Genomic DNA, 16,962 nt, shown 5'->3' with positions numbered 1-16,962 from the left:
TCAGTGAGATATCTCAGAATGAAGGTCTGGCTATTCAGGGCTGAGTTAAGAAATTTCTTCAGTCGGGGCACCCACAAGGTCTGTGGGCTCTTAGTGTTTGAGTATATTCAAGACAGGACTATAAATATTTTAAACAAAAGCACTCAGGAGATACGGAGACAGTACAGGAAGGAGGAATTAAGGTTGAATGGGAAGGTGGTGGTATTGTCATATTGTTCTCATAGAATAGCAGAATCCCTCCAGTGCACAAGAGGCCATTCAGCCCATCAAGTCTGCACCGATACTTTAACAGAGTATCTGACCCGTGCACTGTCCCCCACCCTATCCCTGCAACACCACACACTTCACATGCAAATGCATCTAACCTACACATCTTGGGGTACTAAGGGGCGATTTACCATGGCCAATCGACCTGATCCACACATCTTTGGAGTGTGGGAGGAAACCAGAGCACCCGGAAGAGACTCATGCAGACATGGGGAGAATGTGCAAACCCCACACAGACAGTTGGGAGGAAACCAGATCAACTGGAGGAAACCCACGCAGAAACAGGGAGAACGTGCAAACCCCATACAGTAACTGAGGCCGGAATTGAACCCGTGGAGCTGTGAGGCAGCAGTGCTAACCACTGTGCCACCCGTGACAGTCTAGAAATCCAGAGGCCTGAGGTAATGCTCAGGGGACCCAGGTTCGAATTACAGCAGATGGTGAAATATGAATTCAATAATAATCTGGAATTAAAATTGTAGATCAATATAAATCCCATCTGATTCACTAATGGCCCCTTCAGGGAAGAAAATCTGTTGTCCTTTCCTGGTCTGGCCAGATCCAGAGCAATGTGCTTTACTCTCAAATGGCCGATCAAGCTATTCAGCTCAAGGACAATTAGGGATGGACAGTAAACGCTAGCCCTGCCAGGGATGCCCAAATCCCATGAATGAATTAAAGAAAAGCTGCCTTATGATCTACTCCAGCTCCTCATTCTTATGTTTTCATCTGAAGAGCAGCGTCGTTGACAGCACAGCACTCTGTCAGTACCTCATTAAGGCCCTTGGCCTAACTGCTGAAGTTGTTGAAGGACTTTTTTTTATTCATTCTCCCATAGGATGTGCTAATAAAGGCAGGATTAAATGCCCATCCTTAATTGCCCTTGAACTGAGTGGCTTGTTTGGCCATTTCAGAGGGCAGTTAAGAGTCAACCACGTTGCTGAGGCTCCGGAGTTACATGTAGGCCAGATCGGGTAAGGACGACAGATTTCCTTCCCTAAAGGACATGAATGAACATAAGAACATAAGAAATAGGAGCAGAAGTAAATGGGTTTTTTCCGACAATCAACTATAGTCTCATGGCCACTCTTACTTATGTTCTTGATGAATATGGGGATCAAGGGTTACAGGGAGGAGGCAGGAGAATGGGGATGAGAATCATATCAGCCATGATTGAATGGCAGAGTAGACTCGATGGGCCAAAAGGCCTATTTCTGTTTCTATATGGGAAGATGATGTCCTCATGGTATTATCGCTAGATTATTAGTCCAGAAACTCAGCTAATGTTCTGGGGACGAATCCCACCATGGCAGATGGTATAATTTAAATTCAATAGAAAATATCTGGAATTAAGAATCTACTGATGACCCCGAAACCATTGATGCCTATTGGAAAAACCCATGTCATTCATTATTGTGCTTTAGGGAAGGTGATTTGCCATCCCTACCTGGCCTGGCCTACATGTGACTCCAGAGCCACAGCAATGTGGCTGACTCTCAGCTGCCCTCGGGCACCTTGGGATGGGCAATAAATGTTGGCCAGCCAGTGACGCCCATGGCACATGAATGAATTAATAAAAATGTTATGGTCTTACTGAGAGAGAGAGAAAGGGAGGATGAATGAACTTTGATTTATTAAGCTCTTTTCACAACCTCCAGATATATCAAAGCACACACAGCTAATGAAATACTTTTGGAAGTGTGGCCAATCAGAAAACAATGCACAGCAAACTCCCAGAAGCAGTAATGTGATAATGGTCTTTTTATTTTTGTGATGGTGATTGTGGTATAGATATTGGCCAGGGTACCCAGGGATAACCCTCCTAATCCTCTTCAAATTATTCCCTTGGCACCTTATCCACCTAAACAGGCATCGCTCACCCCAAGCAGAGTGCAGCACTCCCCTCAGTACACATTCTCCCCTCAGGGAGAACCCCAGCTGGAAGCCACATCAGCTAGCACCCACTAACTGGTAATAGATAATAATGGTGTCATCACAGATGGTTAGACCTCAATCTTGGACAACAGACTAAATGGAAATCTATTCAGCGTGAGACCTCAGATTGTTACTCGCAGGAATAGAGAGGAGCAGCACAAAGACAGCCAATGACAAAAATACAGAACAAGTCCAGATGGAAGCGTTGATGGACATAAATCCAGTTCTAACCACCGAGCTAAACTTGTATGAAGAAAAGAATTACACTCGATCTGGCGTCTAAAAGTAATGCCTTATTGCCATTCAGTAAACATTGTTTCGTGAATGTACTTTTAATTTATATATTAGTGTTACAATTAGACATGCATTAACACTGCAATGAAGTTACTGTGAAAATTCTCTAGTTGCCACACTCCAACACCCATTTGGGCACATTGAATTTAACGTGGTCAATGTACCCAGCCAGGCTATGGGAGGAAATTGGAGCACCCAGAGGAAACCCAAGCAGAAATGGGGAGAATGTGCAGACTCCACACAGTCAGTGACCCAACCTGGGGATATGGGTGGGGCAGAAAGTCTAGGTAAGAGATCCTGTCAAAGAGTCGATGCAGATGAGGTAGCAGTGGAGGCCACCTCGTTGAATATGTTTAAGTCACAGGTAGATAGATTTCTGATCGATAAGGGAATTAAGGGTTATGGGGAGCAGGCGGGTAAGTGGAACTGAACCACTACAAGATCAGCCATGATCTTATTGAATGGCGGGGCAGGCTCGAAGGGCTAGGTGCTGTACTCCTGCTCTGATTTCTTATGTTCTTATGATGGGTTGAATAGCCTCTTCTGCATTGTAGGGATCCTATAAATTGCTGGATAACCCCTTCTCAGTCTGCTCCGCCTTTCAATTATGGCTGATGTGATTCTCATTCCCATTACTCCACCTCGAGCATATTCTGTCTGGAATACAAGAACGTGGCTGTTTTGATGGGTAATTGTTCCTTCAGCATTACCATCATTGAATCCCCCACCGTCAACATCCTTGGGGTTACTATTGACCAGAAACTCAACTGGACTCACCACATAAACACAGTGACTAAAGAGCAGATCAGAGGCTAGGAATACTGTGGCGAGTAACTCACCTCCTGGCTCCCCAGAGCCTGACCACCATCTACAAGGTGCAAGTCAAGAGTGTGATGGAATACTCCCCACTTGCCTGGATGGGTGCAGCTCCAACAACACTCAAGCAGCTTCACACCTTCCAGGACAAAGCAGCCCGCTTGATTGGCACCACATCCACAAACATCCACTCCCTCCCGCACCGACACTCAGTAGCAGCAGTGTGTACTATCTACAAGATGCACTGCAGCAATTCACCAAAGATCCTTAGACAGCACCTTCCAAACCCATGACTACTTCCATCTAGAAGAACAAGGGCAGCAGATACATGGGAACACCACCACCTGCAAGTCCCCCTCTAAGCCGCTCACCATCCTGACTTTGAAATATATCACTCTTCCTTTGCAGTCACTGGGTCAAAATCCCGGAATTCCCATCCTCACTGCATTGTGGGTCAACCCACAGCATGTGGACTGCAGCACAACACCACCGTCTCAAGAGCAGCCACTGACGCCCATCCCCATGACTGAGTACAAAATAAGGTCTTGTCCTTTCCATCCAGCTTAACCTTTCTTACTTCTCTAATTTTGTCAATACAACTCCACTCAGTGCTGCACCTCAGATCTATAAACACTGTCCCCTTTTTAGTTCCTGCAGACTTCTTCTCCGCCCCATCTCAGCAGCTTTCATTTATGAAGCTCCTTTGATGTAATGGAAATTGGATAAGCGCATGAATTATCAGGGTGATGGGGAATGGATCTAACTGGCTGTCTCATTCTAAAGGCAGTAAAAAGTCTGACAACACCAGGTTTTAGCCCAACCGTTTTATTTGATAGTTAACTCACAAGCTTTCGAGGGGATTCCCTCTTCATCAGGTGAATGGAGAGTTCTGGCCTCGGACAGAGCATATATAAAGCACAGACGGTTCCCGGCACATCCACATCATTCTAAAGGGCCAGCACGCATAGGATGGGTGGAGCAGCCTTCTTCTGGCCTGTGTGACGTTATGGTTCTGTGAGAACCTCTGACTCAGAGAGGAGAGTTCCACCAACTAAACCGAACTTTTAATCAGCAGTCCAGGTCTGATGGCTCTCTCCCCAACTTCTGAGGATCAGAAACTGAACTCCGTCGGTCTTTGAATGTTGCTCCCCTGATGGCCTGATTGGGTATTGCAATCTCCAAGGTGAAACTGCTCAATGCAAACTACTAATGTCTCATTTACAATGTGTTCATCATTTGGGGGCAGTGATAAGACCTCTGCAATTAGCCTCAGCACCCTGGGTTGGGGTTGCGGTCTAGTCTCTTACTCTCAACCAAAGTCAGCAGCAGTGGCTGAGCTTTACTGTGCACTGTCCTCCCGACATGTCACTGACCGATTTCTTCTTGTTCCCCCTTTAATCCGACAGCATTGAATGAACCCACCATCGACTACGGATTTCAGCGGCTACAGAAGGTGATCCCACGGCACCCCGGTGACCCTGAGCGATTACCCAAGGTTAGGTTTTTAAATACATGATTTTCCATTCGCCAGAGAAAGACATTGCAAGTATTAGGGTTAACAGGGCGTCACAATGGTAATGGGATCATAGAAAGGCCATCAGTCATTAAGAAAACACTGTGACTACAGCAATCTTTTGGGGTTTGCTCATTCATTAGAATGAGTGATGGTACATTGGGGTGAAGGGGTACATTGGGGTGAAGGGGTACATTGGGCTGAAGGGGTTTATTGGGCTGAAGGAGTACATTGGGGTGAAGGGACATATTGGGCTGAAGGGGTGCATTGGGCTGAAGGGGTACATTTGAGTGAAGAGATACATTGGGGTGAAGAGATACATTGGGGTGAAGGGGTATATTGGGGTGAAGGGGTACATTGGGGTGAAGTATACATTGGGGTGAAGGGTAATTGGGGTGAAGGGGCACATTGGGGTGAAGTATACATTGGGTTGAAGGGTAATTGGGGTAAAGGGTAATTGGGGTGAAGGGGTACATTGGGGTGAAGTATACATTGGGTTGAAGGGTAATTGGGGTGAAGGGGTACATTGGGGTAAAGGGTAATTGGGGTGAAGGGGTACATTGGGGTGAAGTATACATTGGGTTGAAGGGTAATTGGGGTGAAGGGGTACATTGGGGTAAAGGGTAATTGGGGTGAAGGGGTACATTGGGGTGAAGTATACATTGGGTTGAAGGGGTACATTGGGGTGAAGGGGTACATTGGGGTAAAGGGTAATTGGGGTGAAGGGGTACATTGGGGTGAAGGGTAATTGGGGTGAAGGGGTACATTGGGGTGAAGGGGTACATTGGGGTGAAGGGTAATTGGGGTGAAGAGGTACATTGGGATGAAGTATACATTGGGTTGAAGGGGTACATTGGGGTGAAGGGGTACATTGGGGTAAAGGGTAATTGGGGTGAAGGGGTACATTGGGGTGAAGGGTAATTGGGGTGAAGGGGTACATTGGGGTGAAGGGGTACATTGGGGTGAAGGGTAATTGGGGTAGAGGGGTACATTGGGGTGAAGGATACATTGAGGTGAAGGGGTATATTGGGGTGAAGGGGTACATTGGGGTGAAGTATACATTGGGGTGAAGGGTAATTGGGTGAAGGGGTACATTGGGGTGAAGGGGTACATTGGGGTGAAGGGTAATTGGGGTAGAGGGGTACATTGGGGTGAAGGGGTATATTGGGGTGAAGGGGTACATTGAAGTGGATGTAGGTACATTGGGGTGAAGGGTACATTGTGATTGTGGTCAGTGCAGACACAATGGGCCGAAAGGCCTCATTCTGCAGTGTAGGGATTCTGTGAATCCAACAGGTATTTTACATCGAAACATAGAACCTAGAAGCAGGAGTCGGCCATTCGGCCCATCAAGCCTGCTCTGCCATTCATTTTGAACATGGCTGATCTTCGAATTCAATATCCTGATTCCCCCTTCCCCTCATATCCCTTGATCCCAAGAGCTACATTGAATTTCTTCTTGAAATCAGACAATGTTTTGTCCTCAACTATTTTGCATCAATCTTCACTATAGAGGATATAAGCAACATGTCAGAGGCAGCTATAGATCAGGGAATGGACGGGAGGGAGGAACTCAGGAAAATTACAGTCACCAAAGAAGTGGTACTGAACAAATTGTTGGAGCTGCAGCTGACAAGAACCCGGGTCCTGTCAGATTTCACCCAAATGTCTGGCCTATGAGATAGCTGATGCATTGGTTTTAATTTTCCAAAACTCCCTAGATTTGGGGAAGGTTGGAAGGTAGAAAATGTAACTCCATTATTCAAAAAGGGAGGAAGACAGAAAGTGGGAAACTACAGGCCAATTAGCTTAACATCTGTCATAGGGAAAGTGTTAGACGCTATTTTTAAAGATGATATTATAGCAGGGCATTTGGATAAGTTCAAGGGAATCGGGCAGAGTCAACATGGTTTCGTGAAAGGAAAATCATGTTTAACCAACTTATTAGAGTTCTTTGAGGAAGATGCTGTGGATAAAGGGGAACTGGTGGATGTACTGCACTCAGATTTCCAGAAGACATTTGATAAAGTGCCACACCAAAGGTTATTGCAGAAGATAAAAGTTCATGGTGCAGGGAGTAACATATTGGCATGGATAGAATATTCTGGCTAACCAGGGGCAGCGAGTATGCTTAAATGGGTCTTTTTCAGGTTGGCAAGATGTGACGAGAGGTGTGTCACTGGGATCAGTGCTGGGACCTCAGCTGTTTGCAATTTATATAGATGATTTAGATGCAGGGATTGAAAGGATGGTTGCTGAATATTCTGATGACAAAAAGATAGGGGGGAAAGTAGGACCTAAAAAGGCTATAGATAGGTTAATTGAATTGGCAGAGATGTAACAAATGGAGAATAATGTGAGAAAGTATGAAATTGTCCACTATGGCAGGAAGAATAAAAAAGAATCATTTCTCAGTTGCAGAGTTCTGCAATGCAGTATGTGTCCCAGTGCATGATCACAAAAGGCTATTATTCAGGTACAACAAGTAATTTGGAAAACTAGTAGAATGTTATTGCGAAGGGAATTGGTTACAGAAGTAGGGAGGGTGTGCTTCAGTTGTACAGGGAATTGCTGAGATCAGGGCTGGAATTCTCCGACCTCGCACATGCCAGGCTTATCCAGTCCCGCTGTTGTGAATAGACATCTGTCTGAGTACCAACTTCTCCATTCTCGCTAGCAGCAGTTGCAGGCCGTGTAAAACCCGAGGATTCCAGGGACATGTGGAGTACTGTGCACAGCATTTGTCACCTAATGTATGGAAAGGTGTAAATGCATTGGGAACTGTTCAGAGAAGATTTACCAGACTAATACCTGGAATGGGCAGGTTTTTCTTCATTCATTCAAGTTTTTTTTCACACAGAGGGTGGTGGGTGCTGGAACTCAGAGCCGGGGGAGGTAGTAGAAACAGATACAACAGTGACTTTTAAGGGGCGACTTGACAAATACATGAATAGGATGGAAAAAGAGGGGTACGGTCCCCAGAAGGGTAGGGGGCTTTAGTTCAGTTGGTCAGCATGGTCGGTGCAGGCTTGGAGAGCCAAAGGGCCTGTTCCCCTGCTGTAATTCTCTTTGTTCTTTGTTCATTTGTGGAACGTGGGCTCCGCTGGCTGGGCCAGAATTTATTGCCTATCCCATTGTTCAGCGAGCATTTGAGAGTCAACTACATTGCAGTGGCTCTGGAGTCACATGTAGCCAGACCAGGAAAGGACGGCAGATTTCCAGTGCAGACTCAATGGGTCAAATGATCTCCTTCTGCATTGTAGGATTCTATGATTCTATTAATCCAGAAACTCAGCTAACGTTCTGGGGACCTGGGTTCGAATCCCACCACGGCAGATGGTGGAGTGTATTCATAAGAACATAAGAACATAAGAAATAGGAGCAGGAGTAGGCCATCTAGCCCTTCGAGCCTGCCCCGCCATTCAATAAGATCATGGCTGATCTGTCGTGGCTCAGTTCCACTTTCCCGCCCTCTCCCCATAACCCTTAATCCCTTCTCTTATCAAAAACCCATCAACCCGCTTCTTAAAAATATTTAGCGAGGCAGCCTCCACCACTTCAACGGGCAAAGAATTCCAGAGATTCACCACCCTTTGAGTGAAGAAGTTCCTCCTCAACTCCGTTCTAAACCGCCTCCCCTTTATCTTGAGGCTGTGCCCCCTAGTCCTACTGTCTTTTTTGAGCGGGAAGAGTCTCTCCACCTCTATCCTATCTATCCCATTCATCATCTTATACGTCTCAATGAGATCTCCCCTCATTCTTCTAAACTCTAACGAGTACAAGCCTAGTTTATTCAGCCTCTCCTCATAGCTCAATCCCCTCAACTCCGGTATCAGCCTAGTAAACCTCCTCTGCACTCCCTCCAGGGCCAAAATATCCTTGCGCAGGTGCGGCGCCCAAAACTGCACACAGTACTCCAGCTGCGGCCTCACCAATGCCCTATACAGCTGCAGCAAGACCTCCCTACTTTTATATTCAATCCCCCTCGCTATGAAGGCCAGCATCCCATTTGCCTTCCTGACCACCTGCTGCACCTGCAAGCTGGGTTTTTGCGACTCATGCACAAGGACCCCGAGGTCCCTCTGCACCGTCGCCTGCTGCAGTTTTTCGCCACGTAAGTAATAGTCCTTCCTACCATTCTTCCTACCAAAGTGGACCACCTCACACTTGCCAACATTAAATTCCATTTGCCATTTCCTGGCCCATTCGCCCAGCCTATCTAGATCCTTCTGCAGACTCTCCACACCCTCCGCACAATTTGCCGTTCCCCCAATCTTGGTGTCATCAGCAAATTTCGACACCCTGCACTCGGTTCCCTCCTCCAGATCATCTATATAAATGGTAAATAGCTGAGGCCCCAGCACCGACCCCTGGGGCACCCCACTAGTCACCATCCGCCAATCCGAATAGCACCCATTGACCCCCACTCTCTGCCTCCTATTTGACAACCAATCCTCTATCCACGCTAACACCCTACCCCCAACTCCATGTCCCCTGACCTTCTGCAATAACCTCTTGTGAGGTACCTTGTCAAACGCCTTCTGAAAATCCAGAAAGACCACATCCACCGGCTCTCCTCTATCCACTGCCCTAGACACATCCTCATAGAACTCCAGTAAATTTGTCAGACACGACTTCCCTTTAATGAAACCGTGTTGCGTCCGCCCTATCAAGCAATTCCCTTCAAGATGCCTCGCAATTTCCTGCTTAATGATGGATTCTAACATTTTACCTACCACAGACGTTAAACTAACCGGCCTATAATTCCCCGTCTTTTGCCTGGCACCCTTCTTAAACAACGGCGTAACATTAGACGTTTTCCAATCTTCCGGCACTTCCCCGGAATCCAGCGACGTCTGGAAAATAACCACCAAGGCATCCACTATCACCTCCGCCATTTCTTTCAGAACCCTCGGATGCATTCCATCCGGTCCTGGGGACTTGTCCACAATCAGCCCCTCCAGTCTGTCGAGCACCACCTCTCTAGTAACAGTAATGTCATTAAGACCCTCCATTCCTACCACCTTTCCATCGCTAACACCCGGCAAATTATTCACGTCCTCCTCCGTGAAGACAGAAACAAAAAAGTTATTCAAGACCTTCGCCATATCCCCATCCCCTACCACTAGCTCCCCTTTCTCATCCTCTAAAGGACCAACGTTCACCCTAGCCAGCCTCTTCCTTTTTATATATTTATAAAAACTCTTGCTATCCTTTTTTATATTAAGTGCTAGCCCAGCCTCATAGCTTCTCCTACCCTCCTTTATCAACTTCTTTGTCAATCTTTGTTGACATTTAAACCTTTCCCAATCCTCTTCTCGCCCACTGCTCTTAGCTACTCTAAATTCCTCCGCTTTTAATTTAACACTTTCCTTCACCTCCTTCGTTATCCACGGCTTATTACCTCTCTTCCTACTGTCCTTTTTAACCATCGGAATAAATTTCTGCTGAGCACCAAGAAAGATCTCCTTAAAGATCCTCCACTGCTCCTCAGCAGACCTACCTTCCAACACATTCCCCCAGTCCACATTCGCCAATTCTTCTCTCATCCTACCATACTCCCCTCTATTCAAACAAAGGACGCGTGTCCGGGAACCCACTTTCTCCTCCTCCATCTGCACCAGAAACTCCACCATACAATGATCACTCTCTCCAAGAGGATCCTTCACCGCAAGGTCCCTAATTCTACCCGCCTCATTACATAGCACCAGATCCAAGATAGCTCGCTCCCTCGTCGGCTCCAACACACACTGTTCAAGGAAATTATCCCGGCAGCATTCCAAGAACTCCTCCTCGAGCCCACCTCGTCCAACATGGGTCGACCAATCAATATGCAGATTGAAATCTCCCATAACTACTGCCGTCCCATTCCTGCACGCCGCACTTATTTGCGTGTTAACAGCCCGCCCCACCTCCAGATCATTATTCGGGGGCCTATAGACGACACCCACCAGCGTCTTCCTCCCTTTGCTGTTCCTAATCTCCACCCACAACGATTCCACGTTCTGCTCTTTGGCTCCGATATCATCCCTTGCTACCACCTTGATACTATCCTTAATCAGCAGAGCTACGCCACCCCCTCTTTCCTCCTGCCTATCCTTCCTAAACACTTGATAGCCCTGTACATTCATCTCCCAGTCCCTGTCACCTTGCAGCCACGTCTCTGTAATGGCCACCAGATCGTATCCATTTGTGTCGATCTGCGCCACCAGCTCATCCACTTTATTCCGAATGCTTCGTGCATTCAGATAAAGCGCTTTCATCCCAGCCTTCACCTGGACCCTATTTGCCGTAACGCCACCAATTGGGACATCCTCGGCCTCTTCCCTTACCTGTACCCTATCCTTAACTTTAGACCTCGTAGCGTCACCTACCCTCGCACCCTCCCCCCCCCTAATTAGTTTAAAGCCCTGTCTACAGTCCTCTTTACTCGATTCGCCAACACTCTGGTCCCAGCACGATTCAGACCAACCCCATCCCGCCCGAACAAGTCCCACCTACCCCAATACTGGTGCCAATGCCCCATAAATTCGAACCCATTCCTCCCACACCAATCCCTGAGCCACCCATTCACTTCCTTTATCCTGTCAACCCTACGCCCGTCTGCACTCAGTTCAGGCAGTAGCCCAGAGACGACCACCTTGTCGGTTCTACTTTTTAATTCCATTCCCAGCTTCTCATACTCCCTCCGCAGATCCTCAGTCCGCACTTTGCCTACGTCGCCGGCACCCACATGTACTACAACGACCGGGTTCTCACCCTCCCACTCCAGGTTCCTCTGCAGCCCAGCTGTGACATCCTGTACCCGAGCACCAGGCAGGCAACACACCCTTCTGTGCACTTTGTCATTGTGACAAAGGACAGTGTCAATACTAAAAAATATCTGGAATTACGAATCTACTGTTGACCATGAAACCATTGTCCATTGTCGGACAACAGAGTTCCTTCCCTAAAGGTCATTAATGAATCAGATGGGCTTTTCCGACAATCGACAATGGTTTCATGGTCATCAGTAGATTCGTAATTCCAGATATTTTTTACTGAATTTAAATTCCACCATTTGCCATGGTGGGATTCGAACCCAGGTCCCCAGGACATTAGCTGAGTTTCTGGATTAATAGAATCATAGATTCCTACAATGCAGAAGGAGATCATTTGACCCATTGAGTCTGCACCGACCACAATTCCACCCAGGCCCTAAACCCATAACCCAATGCTTTTACCCTAGATCATCCCCTTGACACTAAGGGGCAATTTAACGTGGCCAATCCACCTAACCCGCACGTCTTTGGACTGTGGGAGGATACAAGAGCACCCGGAGGAAACCCACGCAGACACGGGGAGAATGTGCAGCTTCCAGACAGACAGTGACCCAAGCTGGGAATTGAACCCGGGTTCCCTGGCGCTGTGAGGCAGCAGTGCTAACCACTGTGCCACTGTGATAATACCACTAGACCATTGCCTTGAAACCCTATTTCTCAAAAGGTGGCGGAAGCAGAGTCTTTGAATATTTATGCAGCAGAGTTGGGTAGATTATTGATAAACAAGGGGGTGATCAGTTATCAAGGACGGGATGCAGATATCAGGTCAACCATCAGATCGGGCATGATCTTATTCAATGGGGGAGCAGGCTTGAGGGGCTGAATGGCCTTCTCCTGCTTTTTGTTCAACAGTGACCACACTCTGAAAGCACTTTCGGAAGGACGAGGTGATAAATGGCACTAAAAAAAATGCAATCTTTCTTTCCTTCCTTTCATCCTTATTTCCTTTGCTTCCTTCCCTCCATCACATTAGTCTCAGATGGATTCAGAATTAGGCACCAGAGATTAAAATATGGGACACTTATCTATTGTACCGCCCAGGCTCTCAGCATATTATATATGTTATTAAATAATAGATCATATTATTGCTATAAAAGATTGAGGATTGTTTAATTATCTGTTGTACCGTGTTTTTTTTTAATAATCTCTTGGTGTTCTGCTTAATATTGAAGTCCTAAAGGGGGTCACATGAATTTTTACAATTTTCTTCTTAATTGTTTTATCTCTGGATTCCCTTATCCCTCAGGAGGTAATTATTATATTAATATAGTAAGGGTTCTTAATATAATATGAGGAGGAATGGAGGTAGTGTTAGCCTCCACATGATGGTGTGTCAGGACTGCCAAGCTGTAGATAGTGCTGGAAGGTGTGTACATGCCCTGTGTATACAGGCTGAGGGGCGTTACATGGGCCTGGAAACTTGATGCTCTCGTCTGCGTGAACGGATGTCGAGGAACGTGGCAGTTTGGCGATTCCAGTTACTACAATTATTGTGTGAGCTTAGTGGTGATGTTAGTGGACGAGTCCTGGATTAATAACCCTGAGCTGTGAATTCAAATCCCACTGCAGAATTTAAATTCGATTAATTAATTGAATAAAAAGCTAGTAACGGTGTTTTTTTTTAATTCATTCATGGGATGTGGGTCTCGCTGGCTGGGCCAGCATTTATTGCCCAATTCTAATTGCCTAGAACCAAGTGGGTTGATTTGATTTGATTTTGATTTGATTTGATTTACTATTGTCACATGTAATGCAATACAGTCAGAAGTTTTGTTTCCTGCTTGCTATAGAAAACAAAGCATACTGCTCATAGAGTACATAAGGGATAAGGAAAAGAGAGGATGCAGAATACAATGTTACAGCTACAGCTAGGGTGTAGAGAAAGATCAACTTAATATAATGTGAGTCCATTCAAAAGTCGTAGGGGAGGAAAGGAGAGAATGCAGAATGTAGTGTTCCAGTCACAGCTAGGGTGTAGCAAAAGATCAACTTAGTGCGAGGTAGGTCTATTCAAAAGTCTGATGGCAACAGGGAAGAAGCTGCTCTGAGTCAGTTGGTACGTGACCTCAGACTTTTATATCTTTCTCCCAACAGAAGAAGATGGAAGAGAGAATGCCCGGATTGTGTGGGGTCTTTGATTATGCTGGCTGCTTTTCCAAGGCAGGGGGAAATGTGGACAGAGTGAATGGATAGAGGCTGGTTTGGGTGATGGACTGGGCTTTGTTCAGAACCCTTTGTAGCTTCTTGCATTTTTGGTCAGAGCAGGAACCATACCAAGCTGTGATAATCTGGAAAGGATGTTTTCTACAGTGCATCTGTAAAAGTTGGTGCGAGTCGTAGCGGACACGTTGAATTTCCTTAGCCTCCTGAGAACGTACAGACGTTGGTGGGCTTTCTTAACTCTAGGCCATTTCAGAGGCAATTTCAGAGGCATTTAAGACTCAACCACATTGCTGTGGCTCTGGAGTCACATGTAGGCCAGACCAGGTAAGGATGGCAGATTTCCTTCCCTGAAGGACAGTAGTGAACCAGCTGGGTTTTTGACGATGGTTTCATGGTTATGACAATAAAGCAACTGGATTTTGTAAAGATCCACTTGATTTCTCCAGTGTTTTTTAGGCAAGGAAATGATGACACGAAGATGTCATCTGATGTTTGCTGATGACACGAAGATGAGTGGAAAAGCAAGTTGTGCGGAGGGTGTGGAAAGTCTGCAGAGGGATCTGGATAGGCTGACCGAGTGGGCGAGGACCTGGCAGATGGAGTACAATGTTAGCAAGTGTGAGGTTATCCACTTTGGGAGAAATAATAGTAGGAGGGATTATTATTTAAAAGGCAAAAAGCTGCAACATGCTACGGTGCAGAGGGACCTGGGTGTCCTTGTGCACGAATCGCAAAAACCCAGTCTGCAGGTGCAGCAGGTGATCAAAAAGGCGAATGGAATGGTGGCCTTTATAGCGAGGGGGATAGAATATAAAAGTAGGGAGGTCTTGCTGCAACTGTACAGGGTACTGGTGAGGCCGCAGCTGGAGTACTGTGTGCAGTTTTGGTCGCCGCAATTGCGCAAGGATATTTTGGCCTTGGAGGGAGTGCAGAGAAGGTTCACTAGGCTGATACCGGAGATGAGGGGGTTGGACTGTGAAGAGAGACTAAATAGACTAGGTCTGTACTTGTTGGAGTTTAGAAGGATGAGGGGGGATCTTACAGAGACGTATAAGATAATGAAAGGGATAGATAGGGTAGCGGTAGAGAGATTCTTCCCGCTTAGAAAGGATAGCAGGACTAGAGGGCACAGCCTCAAGATAAGGGGGGTGCAGTTTAGATCAGAGTTGAGGAGGAACTTCTTCACTCAAAGGGTGGTGAATCTCTGGATTTCTCTGCCCGTTGAAGTGGTGGAGGCTACCTCGCTGAATATGTTTAAGTCACGGGTAGATAGATTTCTGATAGACAAGGGAATTAAGGGTTATGGGGAGAAAGCGGGAAAGTGGAATTGATCCACTTCAGATCTGCCATGATCTTATTGAACGGCGGGGCAGGCTCGAAGGGCTAGATGGCCTACTCCTGCTCCTATTTCTTATGTTCTTATGTTCTCAAATCTGCCAACCTTACCCTATCTGGCCTACATGTGACTCCAGGCCTACAGAATGTGGATGACTTTTAATTGTTTAGCACTTAACTCAGTTGTCACAATCCCGGAACTCCCTGACTGCATCGCGGATATACCACATGGACTGCAGCGGTTCAAGAAGGTAGCTCACCACCTTCTCAAGGACAATTAAGGATGGGCAATAAATGCTGGCCTACCCGGTGATGCCCGCAGCCCATGAATGGCTATTTGAAAGCTGGACCATGCTCAAGGACCACATCCGATAAGACTTGACCAGAGGGAAAGTAGGAATATTGGAGTGATCACGACTAGAAATAGAATTATAGATTCCCTATAGTGCAGAAGGAGGCCATTTGGCCCATCGAGTCTGCACTGACCACAATCCCACCCAGGCCCTACTCCCATGCCCCAATGCATTTACCCTAGCTAAATCCACATTATAGGAGAGATGTTATGTGTGGCACAGTGGTGAGCACTGCTGCCTCACAGCACCTGCGCTGACAAAGATCCCACCCAGGCTCTATCCCTGTAACCCCACGTATTTACACTGTTGGTCCCTCTGACACTAACCGCAATTTAGCGTGGCCAACCAACCTAGCCTGCACATCTTTGGAGGAAACCGGGGCACCCAGAGCAAACCCACGCAGACACAGTGAGAGCGAGCAAACTCCACACAGATAGTCATCCAAGGCCAGAATTGAACCGGGGTCCCTGGCGCTGTGAGGCAGGAGTGCTAACCACTGTGCCACCGTGCCGCCCATACTTTACAGTCATTTGAAGAGTGGGTTTCTCGGAGGAAATTGCAAGTAAGTCTATTAGCAATTCCCGTCTCTAAAAAAGGACCCCAAGAAAGATCAAGACTGAGGCATCTACTGTGAAGAAAACACCAATGGCCATGTGGGAGGAAGCCATCTGAGTACATTCAGTAAACTTAAAAGTGAGCCAGCAAAGGAGCTGCACTGTGACAAGTTAATCAGAATTCTTTGAGAGAAATTAATAGAATTAATGGGTGATGGAAGTGCGGCTGGAAAATATATCAGGAAGCATTTGATTCCTCACCAGAGATCTTGGCTAATTTAAAAGCTTCAAAGGGTTAAAGAAGAAATCATAACCTGGCAATGAATTTGAATCTAATTGAGGTAATCAATAAAAATGTAAGTTTTATTTCAGTCTGTGTAAAACTCATTGACCCACAAGTGCCAGGCAATGACCGCCTTCAATAAGAGACACTCTGACCACCGTTCCTTAACATTCAATGCTATTAACATCACTGAATCCCCCACTGTCAATATCCTTAGGGTTACCATTGACCAGAAACTCAACTTGATTCGCCACATAAACATAATGGTTGCAAGAGCAGGTCAGAGGCTAGGAATATTGCGGCGAGTAACTCATCTCCTGACTCTCCAAAGCCTGACAAGGAAGGAATGTCAAGAGTGTGATGGAATACTCCACACTTGCCTGGATGGGTGCAGCTCCAACAACACTCAAGAAGCTTGACACCATCTAGGGCAAAGCAACCCGCTTAATTGGCACCACATCCACAAACGTCCACTCCCTCAGTGCATACTATATACATCTTGTATATAGTACACACTGCTGCTACATGCTCAGTAACAGCAGTGTGTACTATCTACAAGATGCACTGCAGCAATTCACCAGAGATCCTTAGACAGCACCTTCCAAACTCACAGCCACTTCTGTTTAGA

At 46.5% G+C, this 16,962-nt stretch overlaps 1 protein-coding gene across 6 annotated transcripts in view; it reads left to right on the top strand.

Moving 5' to 3' along the window:
- The window catches only part of LOC145348922 (transcription factor COE3-like), a 402,710-nt gene that overhangs the window by 334,227 nt on the left and 51,521 nt on the right, over positions 1-16,962 (top strand). For all 6 annotated transcript variants that reach the window (XM_080197025.1, XM_080197054.1, XM_080197017.1 and 3 more), the window contains one exon: positions 4,719-4,807. In XM_080197025.1, the coding sequence (XP_080053151.1) occupies positions 4,719-4,807 (89 nt within the window). The remainder of the gene's footprint in view (positions 1-4,718; positions 4,808-16,962) is intronic.

The sequence above is a fragment of the Carcharhinus amblyrhynchos genome, chromosome 1 (assembly GCF_965287045.1).
Source record: "Carcharhinus amblyrhynchos chromosome 1, sCarAmb.v2.hapA, whole genome shotgun sequence".
Lineage (NCBI taxonomy): Eukaryota > Metazoa > Chordata > Chondrichthyes > Carcharhiniformes > Carcharhinidae > Carcharhinus > Carcharhinus amblyrhynchos.
This window is presented reverse-complemented; position numbering and strand designations above follow the sequence as displayed.